Raw genomic sequence first — 21,731 nt, forward strand, 5'->3', positions numbered from 1 at the left:
AAGACAAGCCAAGAAGGCAAGCCAACAATTAGAATAAAGTAAGAATTATTTTGATATATTTCGATAAATTACTGTAGTTTTATTGTTTTTGTTTGAAATGCATTTAAGACGCTTAAATAATCAGAAAAATAAAGATAATAAACAAAGGGCAAGTGTTTTCCATTTACATAAATAAATAAAGTGTTTACAAAAAATAAGAAGATTGATGACGTCAGAAACTTCCGGTCCAGGTTTTCCTTAAAGAAGAGAACATCAGGTAAAGAAAAGAGGGAATATTGAATATCATTTATCATCGCGTCTATGCACGACTGGAACTCCAAATGCAGCTTCCTCCTGCTCCTGCTCCTCCTCCTCCTCCTCCTCTTCCTCCTCCTCCTCCTCTTCCTCCGCCTCCTCCTCCTCCGGAGCGGGCCGCCTCTCCTCCAGCTTCTGTCACCGAGCCTCTATTGGCTGTCCGGACTGCCGAGGCTAGCAGCCACTGGCGACGGGAAAGGACCGGACCTGTTACGGTGAAACACCAGGAGCAGCTCTGAATATCGAGGGAACATGATGGAAATATAACTTTTACTCGCACTTTTGTTTGTTGTTTCTCCCTGCGGGACTAGAATCGTCGCCGACGGGCTGGAAGTTTTTCCGAGCGGAGCGGTTCGTGATGCGGTGACGCGGCTCACTCCGCCGTGACAGCCAACGGGAAGCTAACGTTAGCTACGCCTTCCAGACACATTTCAGGGCTTTAGACACAAAAACAAAGCCGCAAATTTTCTTAGAATATATTTTAGCATCTTTTCTAGTTTTTATAGAAAACTGTACTCGGGTAGTTAACCTGTACATAAAACTAGTTACTTTAGCTAGCTAGCGGGCTAGTGGCTAACGTCGGCTAGCTGTGGACTTTAAAGTGACTCGAAGCCAAAGATTTCTGTTTCAAATTAGCACGAAGCAGAGCTGCAACAGTTTCCACGTCACCATCATCACCACCACATTCACGGCCAACTATGAAAGGCTGTTTTCGTCGAGCTGAGCTTCACATTTCCAGGGAGCCGCTTGTTTTTAGTTGCACAGATGGACACTTTATGTTTCCAAATGCAGGTATGCAGTGAAGTAGAACCAGCTCCCGTTCTGTTAGCATGCTAAAGGTGGAGTTAGCCGGCTAAACTTGGAACACTGCCCCCTGCTTACTCTCTGCGGCTCTGAGGCCTTAAGGAATTTCCCAACGTTTTGTCAACTCAAAGAAAGAAGGAACCCCTTCGCACATCCCCGGATTATACTCTGGATGTTTTTGAAGCGTGATCCGGTCACCGGGACACACGGTCGGAGTTCAGCAGGGACTTCTTCTGACGTCGACGCATATCCGTGGATTATCATTAATTAAGTTACACGTCAAAGGTGAGAAAAGCACACGGGACCGAGCCGTTATTGGTTTGCTAAGTAACTCCTGCTGTTTTCAGCGCTCACCTTCTCAGCATCAGGTGAGGACGGACGGTCCTCCAGCATTCCTGGTTCCTTCCCTCTGGAGCCCAACAAAGTTAGTTCCATCCACAGATGCAAGGCAGCTGTGTCGCCTTCATTAGATCCAACAGGGGGGTTATGTTGGGGGCCCCTCATCTCTCCTGGGCTGTAAAGAAAAACACCCCGACAGCTTCAGTAGTTTTCTCTAACAGGAGGGTCTTACCTCCATCCATGTTGTTATTTGTTGATAAATAAACGACGCTGAAGTTGGCTTCTGATTCGCGAGGGCACTAAAGGAACATTCAAATTCCACTGCATTTTTCGCACTAAGATCAGCTAAAACCGGGTCCTGTTCAAAAACCAGACAGCCTGGACTGCTCAAACCTGGATTAAATTATGATTTAGATACTAAAGTACACATCAAACACGGATTCTGATTTGTGAAAATTCGAAATAGGTTCATTTTTATCGCATTTTACGCAATGAGTGAGTCCACCTTAGACCAGGTCCTGTTCAAAAACCACACAACCTGGATTAAATTATGATTTAGAGGGTGATGAAAACATTAAACACAGTTTCTGATTTGTGAAACCTTCCGAGCAGGAAGTTGAAACCTTTAATTGATTTCTCAAAATGAGTAAGGGAGAGATAACGATCGACGGAGGAGAGAAGATATATGAACAACAGAGAAAGAGAAGGGTGAACCTGAAATGGGAAGAGATAACTCTTAAAATATCAGGGTCCAAAAAGAGAGGGGTTATCTTACAAGTTGGTTTGGTTGCGTTTACTTTATGAGAGGTTTTGGTGGCCTTTCCTGCTCGGAAGGTTTCACAAATCAGAAACTGTGTTTAATGTCTTCTGTAGTATCTAAATCATGATTTAATCCAGGTTTGAGGAGTCCAGGTCGTCTGGTTTTTGAACAGGACCCGGTTCTAGGTGATCTTGGTGGATGCAGTGGAATGTTCCTTTAGTGCCCTCGCGAATCAGAAGCCAACTTCAGCGTCGGGATGTATGACGAGGTTGTGGCCCAATTCCTTCCCCACTCACTACATAGTGTTCTATATAGTGGGTTGGCCATTTTGTAGTGCTGTCCAATCTACAATTCCAAAATCCAGAGCCCTAGAAATTTCCCAGAAGTCTCTGCAAAAAACCAGTGTGCATCAATGCTCACTAGATGGCTTTTAAAATCCGGGACACTACATAGGGCAGCACTACCTTAGTTTTTTAGTAGTTAGGGGTTAGGGTGGGAATTCGGACACAGCCATGTCTGTGTAAAGTTACTCCCAGCCCACCATCTGTCACTACCTCTCGCTGATGCTTTGCAAACCTCCCCCTCGGTGCTGATCCTGAGGGGCTTGACCTTAATATGAAGCTCTGGTTTAGTATTGTTGCTTCTTGTAAATTAGGTTAAATTCACCCTATTGTTTGAAGTTTGGGGGTTGTTGTTTGGATCGTGTGGAGCTTAATTGGAGTTAATGAAGAATGAAAGTCTTGAGTTTAGTTCAGAAAAGCCGTTTGTAACAAATATGATCTGGACCCGGAAACCAGCGCTGTAAGCGTGTGGTTAAGCTCTGTCGCTCTGATCCAAACACAGGGGCTTCTTGAAGGACACGGCCTTTGGCACCCGGGCCTTAGTAAAGACCGTTGATTCGGTGGTTCTGCCAGCCACCGAGTTTTTACTTTGCCCGTTCCAGTGTGCGAGTTGTTGTTCTATATGGGAATTTTAAATCCTGCTCACATGATTCTTGGCTTTTGTCTGGCAGTCTGTCTACAGGACATAAGCCCCTTGGTGCAGAGGGCTGCTATAATTCCTCAGACCTTCTTTCTCCACCGTTGTTGCAGTGAACTCAAGGCACCCCAGCTCTGTGATTAAGGACAATCTGTGCATTTCTGAACTCTGCTATTGCAGGTGACAGTGGCTTGTTTGTTTGCTTTGGACTATTATTCTAGCATGCAGGCTTTATCTGCCTTTCCCCAATTGTCCAGTCAATAGGCCGCTGTGTTGGTCGACTTGGTGGTAGCTTTAAATCTTTAAAAGAACAGTGATTCAATCAACTGCTGTCTGCATTTTCAGAATGTTCTCACAGTTGCATCTCAGGCGTGTGTTTGACCATAAACTGAACTCTGCCACCTTTAAAGTCCCACTCCGATCATCTTTTGATCTATTTTAACAGTCTTCCAGCTTTTGTTTTTTTTTTTTAATATGATGATGCCGTTTTTAGCCAAAATCAAAACAACGGTCGTTTTCTAGGACATAGTTTCTGCAGAGCAACAGGAGTTTATTGCAAATTCCCCTCAGAGTTGTGGGCGGGACTGTTGCTGCGGAGCAACCCCGTCCCCCTTCCCATCACCCATTTCTTTACACACACTCTCCCGCTATCTTGAAGCCCTTCACCCCCCCGACCTGACATTACTGCTGCAACAAAATGGCGAGCAATATTGGAACTATCCAGCCGTACAGTTTAGATCCAGATTCCAGCTCAGACCAGGAAAACAAAGACGTTCATGGATCTATTTGTCTGACAGCGGATGCATCAGAAGGGGGCGGAGCATGGAGACTGTGGTCCGCCGGTTGTAGTTTGTACTTAACCACTACAAGCTCTTTAAAGTGGCATTTTTTACATCTGCAATTTGAATAAATAAATCCCATTAAATGCAGTTTTAATCTGAATTTTCTTTATCAATGGCCTCTATCATTAGAAAAATTCCACAAGAGTTGTTAAAAACACCAAAAAACACAATTTTCATTGGAGTCCGTCTTTAAGAGTCAAACTGGTTTCATCTATTTGTTAGCTATAATTTAACAAAAATCTTACACCGTGCAAATAAAAAACCTTTTTCAATATTTAAATGTCTTATTCCATTACAATACTTCTAGAAGTTGAATGACGGCCTCATGTTCAGTGTGTTTGGTAGCTCCTGAACCCTTTCTGAGAAAGCCAGTCCTTTCATTGCATTTGAGATTCTGCCTGTTGTCTGAGAGGAAAAATAAATATTGATAGAAAAGGCTGTTTATTTAGTGGATTTAGGTCAATAGTTGGCATCATTTCTGACCACATAGTGCTGACTCAGCTGAGGTAACCACAGATTAGACCTGCACCTAAAGCTTCAGGCGTGAATGAAGCATCACTTTATCTCATGTCCCCATCACTGTAGCAGGGTCAATCCAGACTTATCACATCAGTCTGTTTTCCTTAGTTCTAAGCTTTTTCTATTTTGTATCCTCACTGATGCATTGTTTTAAATAATAAAACTGTTTATTTGTAAGTCTGGGATATGTTCTTCCTATAAGTGTGACACATTTCTAAATGATCTCCAGTCAGTCATTTTTTTTTCTTCAACTTCAATTCTTCCTCAAATGTCTCATCCTTTTAAAATACCGGGACGTCTGTTTTTGTGCACGGATTTACTGGTATTTATTGTACTTGCTTATGTTTTCAGTTATTTCTGGATAACAGCAGGAACAGCCACTCCAGTGAATGTATTGGGGAAGGAGTTTTACAACCCTATAAAATATATTGCCTGTCTAAAGCGTTTGTCAGTCGTGGCTTACTCTTCTGTTTCTGAAATCCTCCCGGCTCCTTTCACAAGCTCCATGTCCTTCTGTCACACTGTGGTTGCAGATGATGTGTGAAGTGATGCCAACCATCAGCGAGGCCGAGGGGCCCGGTGGAGGCAACGGCCGGCGAGGTTCTGGCTCCCCCCTGCAGTCGGACTCTGAGGGTCACTTTGAGTCATTGATGGTGTCCATGCTGGAGGAGAGGGATCGCCTTCTGGAGACTCTGAGAGAGACTCAGGAGAACCTGGGCCTGACCCAGGGGAAACTTCATGAAGTCAGCCATGAAAGGGACTCGCTGCAGAGGCAGCTGAACTCCGCTTTACCACAGGTGAGTCCGAGGGGTCTGGGTGGGCTGCTGGAGCCGATGACACTATTGTTTTTAGCTAAATCCGCTTCTGTCGGTTGATTGCTTTGCTTAAAACATGTCAGTGGCTTGGAAGAAGGTTGGTTAACCAGCTCAGGCTAGATAAGTCAGAGGGAGGAAATGCCACAATCGTTTTCACAATAAACGGACTAAATACAGTTTTCATCATTAAAATAAAAAAGAAAATATATCCATGAAAATAGGCCCTGCTCTTTATGGATTTTCCTCTAAATTAGCACAGGATGAGAACATGGGATGTTTAGACTGGAAATGCCTCACAGTTACAACTACTAGAAAACAGGCTAACATGAAAAATGTTTAAAATCATTACCTTAGGGATAAAAGCATTGCTTTTGAACAGTGGTTTCATATTATGTGTATAAAAACAGGCCACAGCCATAGGATGGTGGCCCTGGAGGCCTGGAGTTTCCCTCCTACAATACGAATTGCATAAGAAGGCTGTGGTGATGTTGAGGCTTTGCAGATATGATGGACAAATTTTGAAAAGAAAACTTCAAGATTCTCCCGTTTTTGTGTTAACAATAAATGTCCAGTGTCACATGATTGTTTGTATGTCTTCACACATACCTGCTGCATTATAATTGTCAGTAATTTGCTGTTGCAGAGGCTTCAGAAGCCTCTATGCCGCTGATATGTTAGTTTGTTGCAGACCTGCGGATGCCATTTCTTCAAAGCCTGATTTAAAACGACAAAAAAGCTCAACTAGATTCACGTTTTTTGCAGCCTTTGTTTTTAAAAACACATCATATTTAGGATTGAGCTAAATGATCACTAAAAGAATGATTAAAAAAGTCATTTAGTTCAGTTGCACCCAGAAGTATACAACTGATTGACATTTTAAGAGTGTTTGCTGCAGGTTTTTCCTGTCTATAAAAATGCGTTTATCACATGTAATTGAATTACTGTAGTTTTGTTGATTGTGTTCAACTTTGAGCAAAGGATAAAGTGACACACGTTTGCACCTGAATGAGTTTCTCATGTCTATAGATGTTCTGGAACAAAGCCGGCTTACATTGTTCTTTAAAGGATAAGCTGACAATTTTTCAGAAACATCTTCAGTTGCATCTTTAAATTGGCGTATAAAGGTCTCACTCGCTTACTCACTGATTGTTTAGACACATAATGTAGCGAAGGGAAAAAAAATGAGAATATACATGAAATATTAAAGCAGTCATCGCTACCGTTTTCCAGCTGGTTCAATTATTTATGGAAATGTGCCGGCAGTGTTGGAGGCTGGTTGCATGCTGCTGGTCTGGTGACCTTTCCAGCATGTACGGTGTTCACTTATAGCTTTGGGTTTTTGAAGATGCTCGTTGAAGCCGTGCTGTCCAGTTAGACCCCGACATTTTGCTGAAGTTTGGGAATAGTTTGTAACCTATAGACACAGAAAGGATTTGCTCAGGCTGAAAAGATAAAGATATTAAGTCTGTAATCCTGTCGACAGAGGTCTATCTCACAATCAGCATGTGTAGTAGCGGTTTTAGGCACGGGCCATACGGGCGATCGCCCGGGGCGGAAAAATGACGGAGGGGCGGCACCAGCGGCTCAGCTCTTGTAAAATACTTTATGCACCACTATTGATTTACTTATATCACAGAGTTTGTAACAGCCTGAAACCTGGCGGCGCCCCCGCCCCGCAGCTGCGCTCCCTGCTGTCTTTGAGAAGTAGACGCAAATGTGTGTGAGAAGGAGAAGGGAGGGGGCGCGGGGTGAAGAAGGAGAAGGGAGGGGGCGCGGGGTGAAGGGTGCAGGCTGAGGTGAGCACGGAGCACAAAACGCATGCGCAAACCTGGCTGGATCTTCTTCCAGGGGGGCAACGGTCGCAGGCCGCGGCTCAGTGCTGGATGAAAAAATAAAAATAAAAATTATGTAGCGAATTGGCGCCCCTGGGTGCAGCTGCACGCGCTCCTGCTGGAAATGTTTGACGAACGGGAGGGGGGGGGGGCTGCGGGTATAAAAAAAGTATAAAAAAATCATGCTTTTTTGGTTATTTCAAATAAAAAATGGGAAAACAAAAAAAAATTCTTCACTTAGATGACAGTTGGTTTAGTCGACAGACTTGATACCTATGTCAGGACATTTATGCTAAATGCAAAAACATCTGAAATATGGAGAAAAAAGGTCAAAGTTGGTGCCCAATTTAGAAAGAAAAGAGAAGAAGAGGAGAAAAGAGACAAAGAAAAGGTTATTATCGCATAGCTAGATGCACGTTTTCTAAATTCGAATGCTACCTGCCCTACAACAACAACAACGTTGCAGAGGAAAAATCTCTTGTTTGGTCTATCATGACCAAAACTGAAGTAGGCCCAAATATTGCAAATAACGTCATTTTTAAGATATTTATTCTTAAATGTTTGCTCTGCCTTAACTTGTAACATTAGTTATGATTCGTGTGTCTGTCTGCTCTGCTGTAACACAAAGTTTTTGTTGTGTTTTATTGTTGTATATTAGTTCATAATGTTAAATAAGCTGTGATGGTAGCATGCTGCTGCTGCTTCTGCTGCTGCTGCTGCTGCTGCTGCTGCTGCTGCTGCTGCTGCTGCTGCTGCTGCTGCTGTTAGCTTTTCAAAACTCCAGTTGATCAAGTCATACCTGAGGTCACCAAAGTCTCAGGAGCAACTCACTAACCTGCTGTTGTTAATATCAATCATTCAGGGGGGGAGCAGATTTCATATGATGACGTTATTGACAAGCTTGCATCAGGAAGGCCACAAAGGTTAGGTTTTAGTGTTTTCTCTTCTTAGTGCTGCAGTTACATTTATTCTAGTGTATTATTAGTGTGATTTGTAGTTTATAATATTTATTTCAGATTGTTTGTGTTTATTAAATATTTCCTAACTGTATTTTCAGTTACAATAAATGGACAAAGTGACTCTATGGGGGGGGGGGGGGGGGGGGGGGGGGGGCGCTAGAGGAGGGCCTCGCCCGGGGAGTAATTCAGGGTAGAACCGCCACTGAGCATGTGTAGGTTTTGTTAGATTTGCGTTCTCTTCATGGTATTGGATTTAACCGTTGGGGGGAGAAAGTGCAGACATTTTTAGAGATGAATCATGTCCTTGAAATGCATGCATCACAACTGTCTAAGGGCTTTTTATTTAACCGCCATTGTGTGTTGACGATATGCCGGTGGTCACGATGCAGCGCTGTCAGTCTCGGTCCGTCAGGCAGACTCCTATTAAGGAAAACAAGACTATTTGAATATTAAAAAACATTGTGGATGTCTCCATGGGCTGTTGCTCAGAGGTAGAACAGTTGTCTCCTAGCCGAAAGGTTGCTGCGTCCTCTGGCAGGACGCTGGATTCTCAGTTGCCTTAGATTGAGCAGAATGTCCTTTTCCTCCATCTTAGTGTGGATGTGAAAAAGTGTACCAGTAAGTAGAAAATATCTATAAGTCATGTACCATGTGTCACTGTACCATCATGTTTCACTTACATCTGTTGCATTCTTCCAAAAGACTGTAAACAAAGACAGAAGGTGAGTCATGTGACTTCAACCATCTGCATGGAGTATTAACTTGTCATATTGTGCAAATGTTCACTATTTGCCATTTGCTGTGTCATTATTTGATCTGTTTTTGGAAACTTTAAGCATGTTGGTTCTTCAACTGTGAATATTTCTGTGCTAGCTACATGCGTTATCTTTAGCTTCGTAGGTTTGATGTTCATCGTAGTGCAGTCAGGTACAAATTTTACGTTAATACAACTGCCTTAAAAAAACAATGATTTGAACTGACCAAAGGTGGAACTTGGAAAAATAAAATGATATATTTTTACTTTAAAATAGATATGATTTTGATGAGTTGCTTTATTCATTTTTTGTTAAATCAGCCCTAACCATGGGTGAGGAGACATGTTTGGTTTTCTGAGGCTCCATGCCTGCACACTAGTGTAACATGCACAAGTGTCAGTCCATCTGTGGAGTCACACATTTAGAAAAGTAAAAGAAACTTGTGTACTGTACAAAAAATGTTTTTTTTTTAACAAACACAACTTAGTTCTTTATAGATAAAATTAATATAGACGCAAACGTTAAAAACAGTAGGAGCTATTGTTCAAAACTTGCTTTAGATGATTAAAAAGAAGTGGGTTTTAAATGAAACCAGACATTCTGACTTTTCTATGTTGTTCTGTCAGTTTATAAGGTCTAAAGTCTTGGGCTTCATAAAAAAAAAAAACTGGGACAAGGCTTCATGATTTTCTGCCATGCAGACCCTTTCTGCCCCGTCTACTTCAGGTGATGCCTGCTGGTATTTTGGATGTTGTGGTTTGGATGAGTTGTTGCTGCGCTCATGGTGGAATTTAACTCCTGGGAGGGCTCAACGCTGTTCCCTGTTTTCTCCTTTTTTGGATAACGGCTGTCAGTGTGGCTCTGGGAAAACCTCAAGCTGTGAAAATGGCTTTACTTTTTTCCAGTCTGATCACTCTCAATAAACGCATCTGTCATTCCTTCCTGATTGCCTTTGGATTGCAGCAGGATGTTTAGCTGCGTCAGGGCTCACCTGAACCATTCAGGGACTTTCCTGAGATGTCTTGATCGAGAGCAGGTGTGACAGAAATCAGGACGGGGTCTGGCCTGAGAGTGGGGCTGTCAAGCAGCCTTTCCAGGTTTGAACCAAAGCTTGAGTGAATAAAGATCTCCTTAGTCATTGGTCAGGAATTACGAGGGCGGAGCAAAGCAGCTAGAGACAGAAATTATGGAAGTCCTGCGCTTTGCAGTCCTTCTCGGGGCAGTTCATTCAAACTTTAGATTTTGATGACCGATTTTAAACGTCTGTATGAAGGTCAGGCTCAACCCTTTTTACTGCTTCTTTGGTTACTGACAGAAGACGTCTAAGAAAGGACACTAATGTGTGTTTATGACGTAGAGACAGTCAGGAAAACGGTGAGAAGTGATGTGGATCACCTTCAAATAGTCTGAATGAGCCTGATTTCAGTGAGTTTCTGTGTCTCATCGTTGTGCAGTTATGGCGTTGATTTAAAGAATTCTGTTCAGGAACTACAAGGTAACTTTTAGGATGACGTCACAGCGGCGTCTGTCGGCCGCGTAACCACACAGAAAAGCCTGTCGGAAGCGTTGAAATAAACGTTCTAACAAATAAACAGTTGGAATCTTTTTCCTCTCTGATCACACGACAAGCGTTGCTTTAAATTTGTCCATGGCTCATTTGTTCCTTCATTCCTGCTCTGTTTACGTCGGCTACGGTGGCCCGGTGGGTCCAGATGTTCCGCTCCGAGGACGGATTGTATTCAGACTGAGGAATCTCAGTCTGATTGGAAACGAACCCAGACCACCTCCAAAGGTGGTCTTAAAGACAAAATCACATACATAAATGAGAATCTTTATTAAACTTATTAGTCATGTTCCCTGATCTCCTTGAAAAAGAAATGCTGTTTATGCCAAGTCCTAAAGCTGAAATGCCCTTAAAATGATTCAGATTGAACTTCTGTCAGTACGTAAAGGCTCTTGTTTTCCCAGTTTCTGCACAGATTTCAGATGTTTATTCTTGCGAAGATGTCATACTATTTTTTAATTGTCCACTAAGTGTAAGGCACTAAAATTCTGTATCAGCTGGCTGTGATGATGCATCCCTTGGTTCTTAGATCACAACAAAAAAGCTCAAAGAAGGAATGAATTTGTTGTCTTTGAATGAGCGACTCATTTGTTTCGGGGTAAAGCCAGTGAGCCTCCATGCCAGCTACCAGCTGACGTGACCTCAGCCGCCTCTCTAGGAAGCGACTGGTCATAGCCGACACTGCTCAGTGGATAAACAATGCATCGACCTCCTGAACAGTTGAGCTGTTGTCACTGTTTTCATGTGTTTTTTTTGTTTTTACTGAATAACTTGTTCCAGCTCACTTTTAGGACCTCCCATAGTTACAGATAAAGCACCATACAGCTGTTTTTTTTCTTTAAAACTGAACACCATGAACAGCAGTGACAGAAGAGCAAACGAGGATTTGGAGCCGAAGAGGAAACTTAACGTTAGCTGAAACTTGTGCGCTTTGTCCCCTCTTCACTCGCTTTAGCTTTTTGGTGTTTTGGGGCTCTGCTTGATGGTCTGTTTCCGCATGTTTCTCCTTATCTGAAATCAAAATCGATGGCATGCTGGCTGATGAAGGACTCCTAATAGATGTTTGTTTGCAAACGCTTCATGCTGGGGTGGGGAACTCCAAGCCTCGAGGGCCGCGTTCCTTCATTTTATTTCCAGATAACCGTACCCTTCTCACTGCCGATAAACCTACTCCAGGTGTTTTCAGCTAATCCGAATATCCAAAGTAATTCTTAGTGATGCACGATACTGACTATTTAACAACCGATACAGATAACCGATATTTTCCTGCCTCTTGTAGCCGATACCCATATTCAACCAATATTTTAAAAAATACTTGAAAAAAATATTAGTAAGTTCAAAGTAACAGCGAATGGCTCTTATGTATTCAACAAATTTGCAGAACTAGTTTTACCTGCAAATAAATAGAACAGATTGTACAAACACTTTATTAGCCCTTTCAGTCTGCCATACATCTGTGAACAGAGAACGTGCATTTCAATGGTCAGAAAAAATACAAGACTTTAACTTAAATACCAATGTAACAAGGACATTTTTCAATACATATAATGCCGGATATAATAACGTGCAAAAGAAATAGTTTAGTCTTAAAGTGCACATTTTTTTGCATTGTTTCAAAGTAAAGTGCAAAATAAACGGTTGCTCATAATAATAAACTGTTCAAAAACAGGCATTCAAGCATTTTACAAACCGGAATGAACAGAAATAAACCACCACTATAACATATGTTTTTTACTGTGTGGTTGGATCAATGGGAGATTTTCCTGTCAACAAGAAGCATCTCTGCTTTCTGACAGGTTAGCTGTTGATGTTTTCATCCAACACATTTGCAGCAGAAGAAAACACGCTCACTATCCATGCTGGTGCAGGGCGCTGACAGCTACTTCCATGCCAGTTTGGTTTTTTTCCAGAATGAGCGCTAGCAATGAATGCAACTTCATATTCCTTCCATACATCGCGGTGGAGGATTTGTAAATAGCTTGTGACATTTGTGGTGTTAAAGCTTGACCTTTTTTCCCTCTTTTGTTGATCATATTTAGCAAACAGCGAGGGAGTCGTTGGTCTCAGACATGGTAAAATAAGCCACATGGGTGAGAGCTGCTCCATGTTGCAGACAGAGATCTCTAGCTCAGGCGCTGAGAGATGACATCACTAACCTGCGACAGAAGCGGCTGGGTAGCTCGGTTGGTAAGGTGGGAAGCTACCATGCAGGAAACCAGGGTTCGATTCCCGGAGGGGAAAAAGCAATGGTACTGGGGGCAATTACCATATCAATGGCGAGCAGTTAACATCACCCAGTGAGGGTCCTTAGGCAAGACCCTTAACGCTACTGCCTCCCGAGCGCGGTTTCGGCTGCAGCTCACCGCTCCCCAAGGGGATGGGTCAAATGCGGAGAAAGAATTTCCCTTCGTGGGATAAAATACAGTGTATAAAAAAAAAAAAAAAAAAAAAAAAAAAGACACCTTGCTGGCACTAGTAAATAGAGTGATGAGGGAGGAAGAGACGACAGTTTAAGCCTTTAGTTATCGGTCCATTTTATCTGCAAATTTTTTTCTAATCGGCATTATCGGCATGACGTCATAATGTCCAATATCGGCCGGTAATTATCCATATCCAGTATTATTGTGTGTGACTGTAAAGCGCTTTGTCCTTGTAGGAAGAAAGGCGCTATATATTTTACCATTTACCATTTGCCAAAACAGGGGTAATAAAAAAAGCACTATGTGGCTGTCTGCCTTGCTGCTGTGTATGAGATTGTTTTTTCTTTTGAATAATGAGAAGAGGTTTCATTTATACTGATGAACCTTGAAGCATAAGTGTTGGGGATGCTGCAGTAATATGTTAACATAAACGGACTTAAAATGCCTGTAATGATTGTGAAAACCCCAGGTTTAACAAATCAAACCTCACAACTAATGTGCAGTTTGGTAACTTGGTACTGGCAAAATACATTCTTTCAAAGGAAAAATGGAGGGAAAATGTTCCTTACAAATATGACTGTCTGAGGAAAATAAATTAAGACCCCATAGGAAAGTTTTTTTGTTCCCTCCTAGAAAAGGTCTTTGTGTGTTGCATTAAGCATCACAGTGCAAAACGGAACAACCCTTAAAAGAAAATTTAGGATGTAAAAAAAAGAAAACAAACTTTATTTTGGCATACTATGTAGCCTCAGTAACTCAGTTTAGGCTGTTTCAGCTGCATGACTTTTCTCCAATGTATGAAATATTTTTTTTTCTTAAAAAAACAAAAGGTAGCAGCGTTTATTTTTTGGTGTTTGTTTTCATTTTAACGTTCATTCAACCAGTAGGTTTATATTTCTTTTTGTTTTGATTAAACAGTCGGATTCCCCTGGTCTGCACCAGTTCTAAGTCAGCTGTTAGGTTCACCCAAGTGCCAAAATTAAGCATTTGTTGGTCTTCATACTCTTAGTTGCTTCTAGAAATCAAACGTTTATTTATTCATGCATTCATTTCAGTTGTGCTGTTTATCAGTGTAAAGAACTTTGAACTTTACCGCACCGAACTCCTGACAACATGATAACCAAATCAATCATTCATGTAGTAATTTATCAACCAATAAAGAGGGAGGGCACAATTTAGAAGCTTTGCAAACACTTCCTTGGTACCATGTAGGTGTCTGGGGGGGGGGGGTTCTGGCTTGCTGCCGCCCTCCCCAGTCAGCAGCCTCTAACTGGAATGCACAAACATTCCAGCCTGCTTGCTTCTTCCAGCTCCAGGATCTTTCATTTGGTTTCTAATCTGAGAACATGAAGCACATCTGGCCTTTAAAGACGGTTCTGAAGTCATCAAAGTTTGCCGAATGTCTGCTCCTGTTCTGGCTTTGCTTTGCGAACATTAGTTCTAATGTTCGACCACTTTAAAGAAGGGAATAAAAAGAAGAGAGGTATAGGTTAATTACATGCTTGAGTTGTCTTTCAATGTAATTGTCCTCAGCATGTCGAGACAAAAAAAAGAATACACCCCCCATCATAAAAAAGAAAAGAAAAACATGGTTGCGACTTTGGAACAAAACAATGTTCAACATTTGTTGATGATATTCTTTCCTGTAATTGCAATGAAAAACCCAATTTTACTCAGTATTCTGGTCTGTGGTACCAGAATTAACAGAGAGTTCTTTTTGCTATCTGAAGATGGATTTTTCAATTTCTAGGTAAAAATGATTCTCCAAGAGTTAATCCCAGTTGAATTAAAGCTGTAGTCTAGGTTTAGGACATGTTTAAGACCTTTTTTGCTCAATATTAGATTTGCACACAGAGTGCTTTTAATCTGTAGACATGACGTATGCTGTTCTAAATTGGCATTGCTAACAGTGTCTTGCAGTGGTTTTTGTAGCTTAAAACTTTTAAACCTTTTTAACTGTTTAAACATTTATGTTTCTTTCAGCTGGAGCCTTTTCAAGTTTAATGTTCTCTTTCTTTGATGTTCAAACTAACCTTGAAATGCTGCTCTGGTTGATTTATTTATCTATTTCTCTCTTCTCTTTTCCTTTTTTTCCATTCATTTTTTTAAACCTATGTATTCTGTTGCATCTAATGAGACTTAAAAGCATTGTGTGGTTTACTCAAGTTCTGCTCGTCATAGTTTTTTTGATAATCATGCATTTGCTGAAATGTTCAGTGTTTATTAGTGAACGTTTTGATTTGAGATGCAGCTGGTTATGGACGAGGCGGTGCACCGTTTATAAATCCATTGCAATGTGCCAATTCATTATTGTTTGTGAAACAGTGAGACTTAAATGTGGACAAACAGCTTCAAAGAGTGGCAGGATCACTGGGGTTCCGCATGCCACACAAAAACTTTTGGGGATGGACCGATGGACACGGCAAGAACAACGGCGGCAGCTAGTTTATCAAGTTTCATAACGAGGCGTGAGATTTATCCGTCAGGATCAAAGGCAAGCGAGGCAATTAAGGAAGGATTATTAAGATTTACCCACAACCTCACAGGACCAAGATACATTTTTATCTGTCATTAGAACTTTGATCGCAAAAGATTTACGTCTTTTTGCTGTCGTCAAAAATCAAGAGTAGACCTGCACAATAAATCGCGAATTTATCGTTGTCGCGATGTCAAGCTGTGTAAAACGCTTATCGCAAAAGACGGCGAAAAAGACAATAAACGGTTACCTTAAATGTGCTAAAACAATCTTATGGCAGCTTGAAGTATTTCACAAATCAAATAAATCCATTTATGCATTGGACCAATCGGATGGAGCCTTTTTATGTTGGATGCTGGCCTCCTATGTAGACGAGCGTAATTTGGAGTATAATTTAAGTTATGTTAACTCTTATTGAATTTCATCTGTTGCAGTTAAATGGAAATTATGTTTTTGATTGTTTTACTATTTGTTCATGTATCACATGTTATATCTCCATGGCAATATGGATCCCTAATACCGCATATCGTGAGTTTTCCTCATATCGTGCAGCCCTAATCAAAAGGCACGGCTACTGCACAGCGGAGCACATTTACCGTAATTACCGGATTATAAGCCGCTACTTCTTTCCTGCGCTTACAGCCCTGCGGCTTGTCCAGTGACGCAGCTAATTTATGGATTTAATTGGCGGCCGCCATGTACGTACTATCGGACTCAGTGTATGGTTTGAATTCTCTATCCAACTCCAACCAACAAGTCATTTATTTTTCAACACACCTCTTAGCAGCCAAACAGCATGCACCTCACTTCAGGTCTTAGACACTTCAGTCATGGTTCAACAAAAAGAAACCCGCATGCCCAGCCGCATCCCAGAATCATTTGGTGCCATTAGACCCAACGTGCACGTGATCGCCGATACAATATGATGCAGCTTTCAAGTTAAAAGCAATCTTTAAAAGCAGCGTGAAAAAGTCCACCGTCACCAACGGGTTTGGAAAAGACGGTCAGCTGCAGCTGGGCTGCACGTAAATATGTGGGAATAACATCAGCCTTTATTTTGTCGGGACACGACTGGAAACACAAATTGACGTGGTCGTTATAATTGTTTCTAAGGACTGAGCGGAATTTTGCTTTGAAAAGCTCACAGCCTCTGTGTGAGCTGGAGACACTGCCGATGGCAGTCTGATGGCTCCCACACGTAACAACGCATCCGCCCCTCATCCACAAAACGTTCAGTATTAAGTCCGATTGCTCTGCACAGACACGATTTGCTCCGTCCACCGGCGCAATGGGGACGAAGCGCTCCTCCTTGTAGCCGCCCTGGCCAGGGGTGTCGGAGAAGATAGGAAGGGGAGACAAGGAGCGCGCTTGGCGAGCGCGGAGCGCAGAGGCGTCCGCGGAGCAACAGTGTTTGTTGTGGAAGGAAACGTCTGACGCACGCGCCGTGCTGAGGCGCGCGCTTTTCAGTCGCCGATGCTTTATTTTACTGGTGTGTTTTTTTAACCAGCCCCGTTACACCAATAATGCTGCCGCGACACAAGCGGAAGGAGAGCTGTTCTTCCGTTCGCCCCTCCTGCCACTGCTGTTCCTTGCTCATTCTTAAACACGTACAACAGTGTGGCGAGCCGGGTTAGACCCGCCTTTAGCCCCTAAGACTCATGGGAAATGGGGTATCGCGGATGTAAATTTCCTCATCGTAACTGAGGGATGTAATGTTGATTATATGGTTACTGTTTGTAATTTTATGTATGATACCCAGATTGTCAATAAGTAAAAAAAAAAAAAAAAAAATTAAAATAAAAAAACCCATAACTGAGGAACTTGTGAACAGAGGGCAAAAAAGTATTCAGTCAGCCACAAATTAGGCAGGTTCTCCCACTTAAAAAGATGAGAGAGGCCTGGAATTTTCATCATAGGAATACCTCAACTAAGAGAGACAAAATGAGACCAAAAAAATCCCTGAAATCACATTGTCCTATAAGGAAAGAATTTATTAGTAAATTACGGTTGAAAATACGTTTTTTTTTTAACTCTTTTAATGTTTCCTTAAGAGGTTGGAAAGTCCATGCCTGTGTTGTATATAAGAATATAAAGCTGTTCATTTAGACAGCAATGTACAGCTGTATGTTTGGGTCAAACAAGTGTTAGCATTAGTAGTCTTATGGGAAATTCCATTATATGTTAGCGTCAAGCTAGCTGACTTTTGCTTTACTGATGCTTTGCGTTAGGTCACAGGAAAAGGACAGGGATAAAAGTTTGATTTCTACTTTTATGGATCAATTAATGATTTGTTAAGCTTGCATCGATTCAGATTGTTTAATAGATTTGATTAACCAACCCTAAAAAAAAAAAACATCCCAACTTTTGCAAAGATGGATGTGCATTATGTATAACTGCCTTTAGTAGCCCTGGTGTATAATCCAAAAAATGTGGCAGCTGGCTCTGCGTTTATTAGAGACAGGTGTATATTGGAAACCGCTGTTGATTCCACCACATACAGAACGCTGATGCTACCGGGGTCATTTTGTGGTGAAATTTGCAATGCAGACAACACCAGATGAACATCTCAGGAGCCATTGAAACAATGAGAACTTTATATTATGTAATGATTAGTGAACGTTCCTCTTAGGGTTGGGCGATGTCCCCTAAATTGGCCGTTGACGATGTTTGCTGTCAACCATCGGGATGGACGATGACATCGGGGGGGGGGCTATTTTTACATTTTTCGTTTTTTTACATTTTTCGTTTTTTACATTTTTCGTTCTTATAGAACTGCTATTCGTTATTTAACTTTTTTTATTTTATTTCCCAACTAATGACTAATCCGCGATGGTCCAGTATAAACTGAGGGAAGTGACTTTAACAAAAAAAGTAACAAACAAAATAAAAAAGAAGTAGTCCACTCCTGCACTTAACTAGTGAAGTGGACTGGCGGAGCGCGGACTTCCAGCTTTGTGTTTGATGGGAAGGGAGGGGGGGTGCTTTGTTAAATGGGCGTTACATGTATGGGAGATTTAAGACTGCGATCCGTCCCGCACCTCTAGGGGTACGAGGCTACGAGGCTACGAGCTACCGAACTCAGAACCGGGTCTAAAAGTGTGTGTGTGAGCACAGCTCGGATCGTCAGCAGACACACAGTGGTTTGAGCTTCAAAGCAGAAATGTCGCTCAGTTCTTAGAAAACAGTCAAACAATCACGCGGATTTGTGTTTCCAGTTGTGTCCCGACTAAATAAAGGCTGATGTTATTCCCACATGTTTACGTGCAGCGCCACCCAATGCTAATGTTGTTAGCCCGTGTTTGCATACTGCTAATCCTGGCTTCTTTCCGGCTCCGTCCAGAAAAAGCACTGACCACACGGATTAAAATTCAAATGATGAGCGAACAGGTGTTTCATAATAACCGTAACATTATTAAAAGCACGTTCAGAAGATCGTTTCGTATATTACCGAGCTGACATGTCAATGTATAGCCGCTCGGCGCTGTTTAACATCGTTTTGTATTGAATTGTTACATTCAATAAAGTTTGAAAAAAAAAAAGCCGCTCGGCGGAATTTTCCCCCCCTTCCGGTTTTCAAACCCTACTGCGCATGTGCGAATGATTTATTCTGACCGAAAGTGTGACCTTAGTGAACGTTTTTATATTCAGAAAACATTTTTCTGGGCCCATGTACACGGTTGGATTCTAATCCGACCATAGATCCCATCAAGATATTTTCACATGTAACCGCGGCTTATGGTGTCGACTCGCAACGTGGCGGCGGCGTGGCATCACAATGGTGTCTCGCCATCGGGATGTCAGTCACCCATCACGATGGACGATGATATCGTCCATCGGCACAACCCTAGTTCCTCTTCTCTTGGCTTTCATGCCGATTAATTTCCTGGAGACACGCCCACCTTTCCCTCTTTGCTCAATAATCCATGTTCAAAACAGTTCTTCTAATTCGCTGTCTTTGCATCTCCACCGGGGAATAGTTTGCTCCTTTTTCTGCAGCATCTTCATAAGATCATCCATCTGCTTGCTCCTTTCTCTGATGCGTTTAGGATCCACCCCAAAATGTGGTGCAGATTCCTGACCAGAATGCTCTTTGGCGTTTGCCACCGCACCAAGTTCAAACGCTAAATCGGATGAGCGTTTCTTGGTCATCGCTACACAACACAAATACGGCAGACACCCGGTGTCTTAGAGACCGGTGTCTAAGGAAACTATCTGTTACACAACTGGAAGATCGATGGTATCGTGCATTTAAACAAAAAGAGTTTAGCCAATCACTGCTAGCTCCACAAGTGGGTGTGTCTTTTAGCCTGGGGGCGGTGCTTGCACCACAGACTCTTCCTGGAAGGGGCTGTTCTCACTGGTCTACATCATAATGTGAGAACCCGCTTGTTGTGGGTTGGGAGCGGCTGGTGCTTGGAGAACAGGTTCAGAGGAATACACAGAAATCCATGAACGGATCAAAATACCACTTTGGGTTTGTTTTTAGTGAGGAATGAACATTATAATACACAAAAGCTCAAAAAGTTGACTTTGCAAAGTATATGCCCTTTGAAATGCTTTGATTATGTAAAGCAAAGTCTTTAGTAAGATCTGTGTGACTCAAAGAGAATTTTGTTTGGATATTAAAAAAAAAAAAGCTATTTGGTTTTAGGGGAAATCAAAAGTAGTGATGATCATTAGTGTAGTGAAAAACGATTAATAATCAAATTATAGGATTGATTGAATGGTGATGTACCAAAGGTGGCTCTCTCTGTAGCTGATGGCACAGGTTCTTTAGTGTAGTTCTGTTGCTTTCAGTGAAAAGCTCGGCTTTGTTGTTTGGTTTTCTTCCTACATCTGAGATTTACTGTGGCCAACACGACTCACACTACATGCAAAAGAAACAACGCAACCGCATTAACCAAAGCACAATGGAAATGAGGAACAGACTAATTTCAAAAAAATTAATTTAGTTTCAAGGTATTCAGCGTTTCTTGTGAGGTACGCAATATTTGTACTAGATAACAGGATTCCTTACTAATATACTTTTGTCTGAAAATGTAAATTTAGCTAGCTCTCCACATAGTGACATAAGCGTCCAACCTTTTTGTCTAGCAAAACGTATATTAGTAAGAAATTACATTATCTAGTAGGAAAACACGTTATCTAGTACAAATATCGCATACCTCTCAAGAAGCGCTGAAAAACCTTAAACTGAATTAACTTAATTTGACAGTAAATTAGTCCATTCCTCATTTCAATTGTATTCCACTTATGTTGTTCTCCAGCTCATGCCGTATACATGAGCCGAAGAAACATACATGTTTCTTTTGCATGTAGTGTGAGCCGTGTCGGCCTCCGTACAGATTGAATAGATCTGTAAAAATAAGGATTTTTAATGGCTGATTTAGTTTTTGTGGACCTCCTTGATAGGGAAACTCATTTCACTTCATGTTTGGAGGATGACCCATAAAAAGGCATTAAGGAAATTGGCAACATTTCACTGCCAATCAATGACTTCCAGGCAGACCACATTGTACATCTACACAACGATGAGTTGTGTCATGCATGAGGTGCATATTTGGCTGAAGCCCAGTGTTGTCAGTTTGAAAGTTTTGTTTTGATACAGGAATTTATAATAAGTCTAAGGTTTTCATCTGCTACTTAGAAAGTAAGGTTACTTTTTATTTGAACTAATCGTGAGACTAGCGGCACAAAAAAGACACGGTGATCATTATAACACTCCCAGGTCCCGAAGATGGACTTTTTAAGACAATTGGTGAACAGTTGGCCAGCAGGATAAGCAGCTCTGAATAAGAGGCGTCTAATTAGTTTTTGATGGCCGGTCCCTCTGCAGGAAGAGCAGATGCTACCCTGACTGTGTCAGATTTCAGCAAACCCTTTAGGCCTGTAAGAACAGTTAAAGTTCTTATGTTGGGGTGAGGAGGCCTGTTGGTACCGACCTTGGTACCAGTTGTAGGGCAGTCTGTTGATGGTGCGCTTTTAGAAAGAACAGCTATTTGTTTAAACTCTTTTTGTCTGAGGAATGTCTCATGCAGAGAACAGAATGATTGAACAGAGAATGCAGAGAAGTCCAAAAATGAACGTATAACTGTAGCCTTTAATACAGCATCCAAGTTGATGGTTTATCATGTCTCATTTGCCACCCGCTCATCTTGAAGAACACCACCATTTTATTTTTTACTTCTAAAACAACAGAACAGAGACGAGAATTTCCTGTTAAATTTAACACACGGATGACATGTTAGAAGTAAACAAAATGAGATAAAAGTCCTGCAGAACTAGTGTTGGGATACTATTTTTAAGGATTTAATTTTTTTAGTGTATACATAGTAGGGAGCCGGTTTAGCTCATGCTGGTTTGCGGCGCCTTCC

The 21,731-nt window shown here is 41.7% G+C and overlaps 1 protein-coding gene across 12 annotated transcripts in view; it reads left to right on the forward strand.

Annotated features, from left to right (window-relative positions):
* The first annotated feature begins 497 nt into the window (after nucleotides 1-497).
* LOC101157600 (liprin-alpha-1) overlaps nucleotides 498-21,731 on the forward strand; it is a 65,264-nt gene continuing 44,030 nt past the window's right edge. For 11 of the 12 annotated variants that reach the window (XM_023951646.1, XM_023951643.1, XM_023951668.1 and 8 more), the window contains exons 1-2: nucleotides 498-1,383; nucleotides 5,070-5,333. In XM_023951646.1, coding sequence (XP_023807414.1) covers nucleotides 5,070-5,333 — 264 coding nt within the window. In that variant the 5' untranslated portion in view covers nucleotides 498-1,383. Of the gene's footprint in view, nucleotides 1,384-5,069; nucleotides 5,334-21,731 lie in introns of those variants that run through there. The other variant, XM_023951655.1, reaches the window with a different exon arrangement.

The sequence above is a fragment of the Oryzias latipes genome, chromosome 3 (assembly GCF_002234675.1).
Source record: "Oryzias latipes chromosome 3, ASM223467v1".
Taxonomy (NCBI): Eukaryota; Metazoa; Chordata; class Actinopteri; order Beloniformes; family Adrianichthyidae; genus Oryzias; species Oryzias latipes.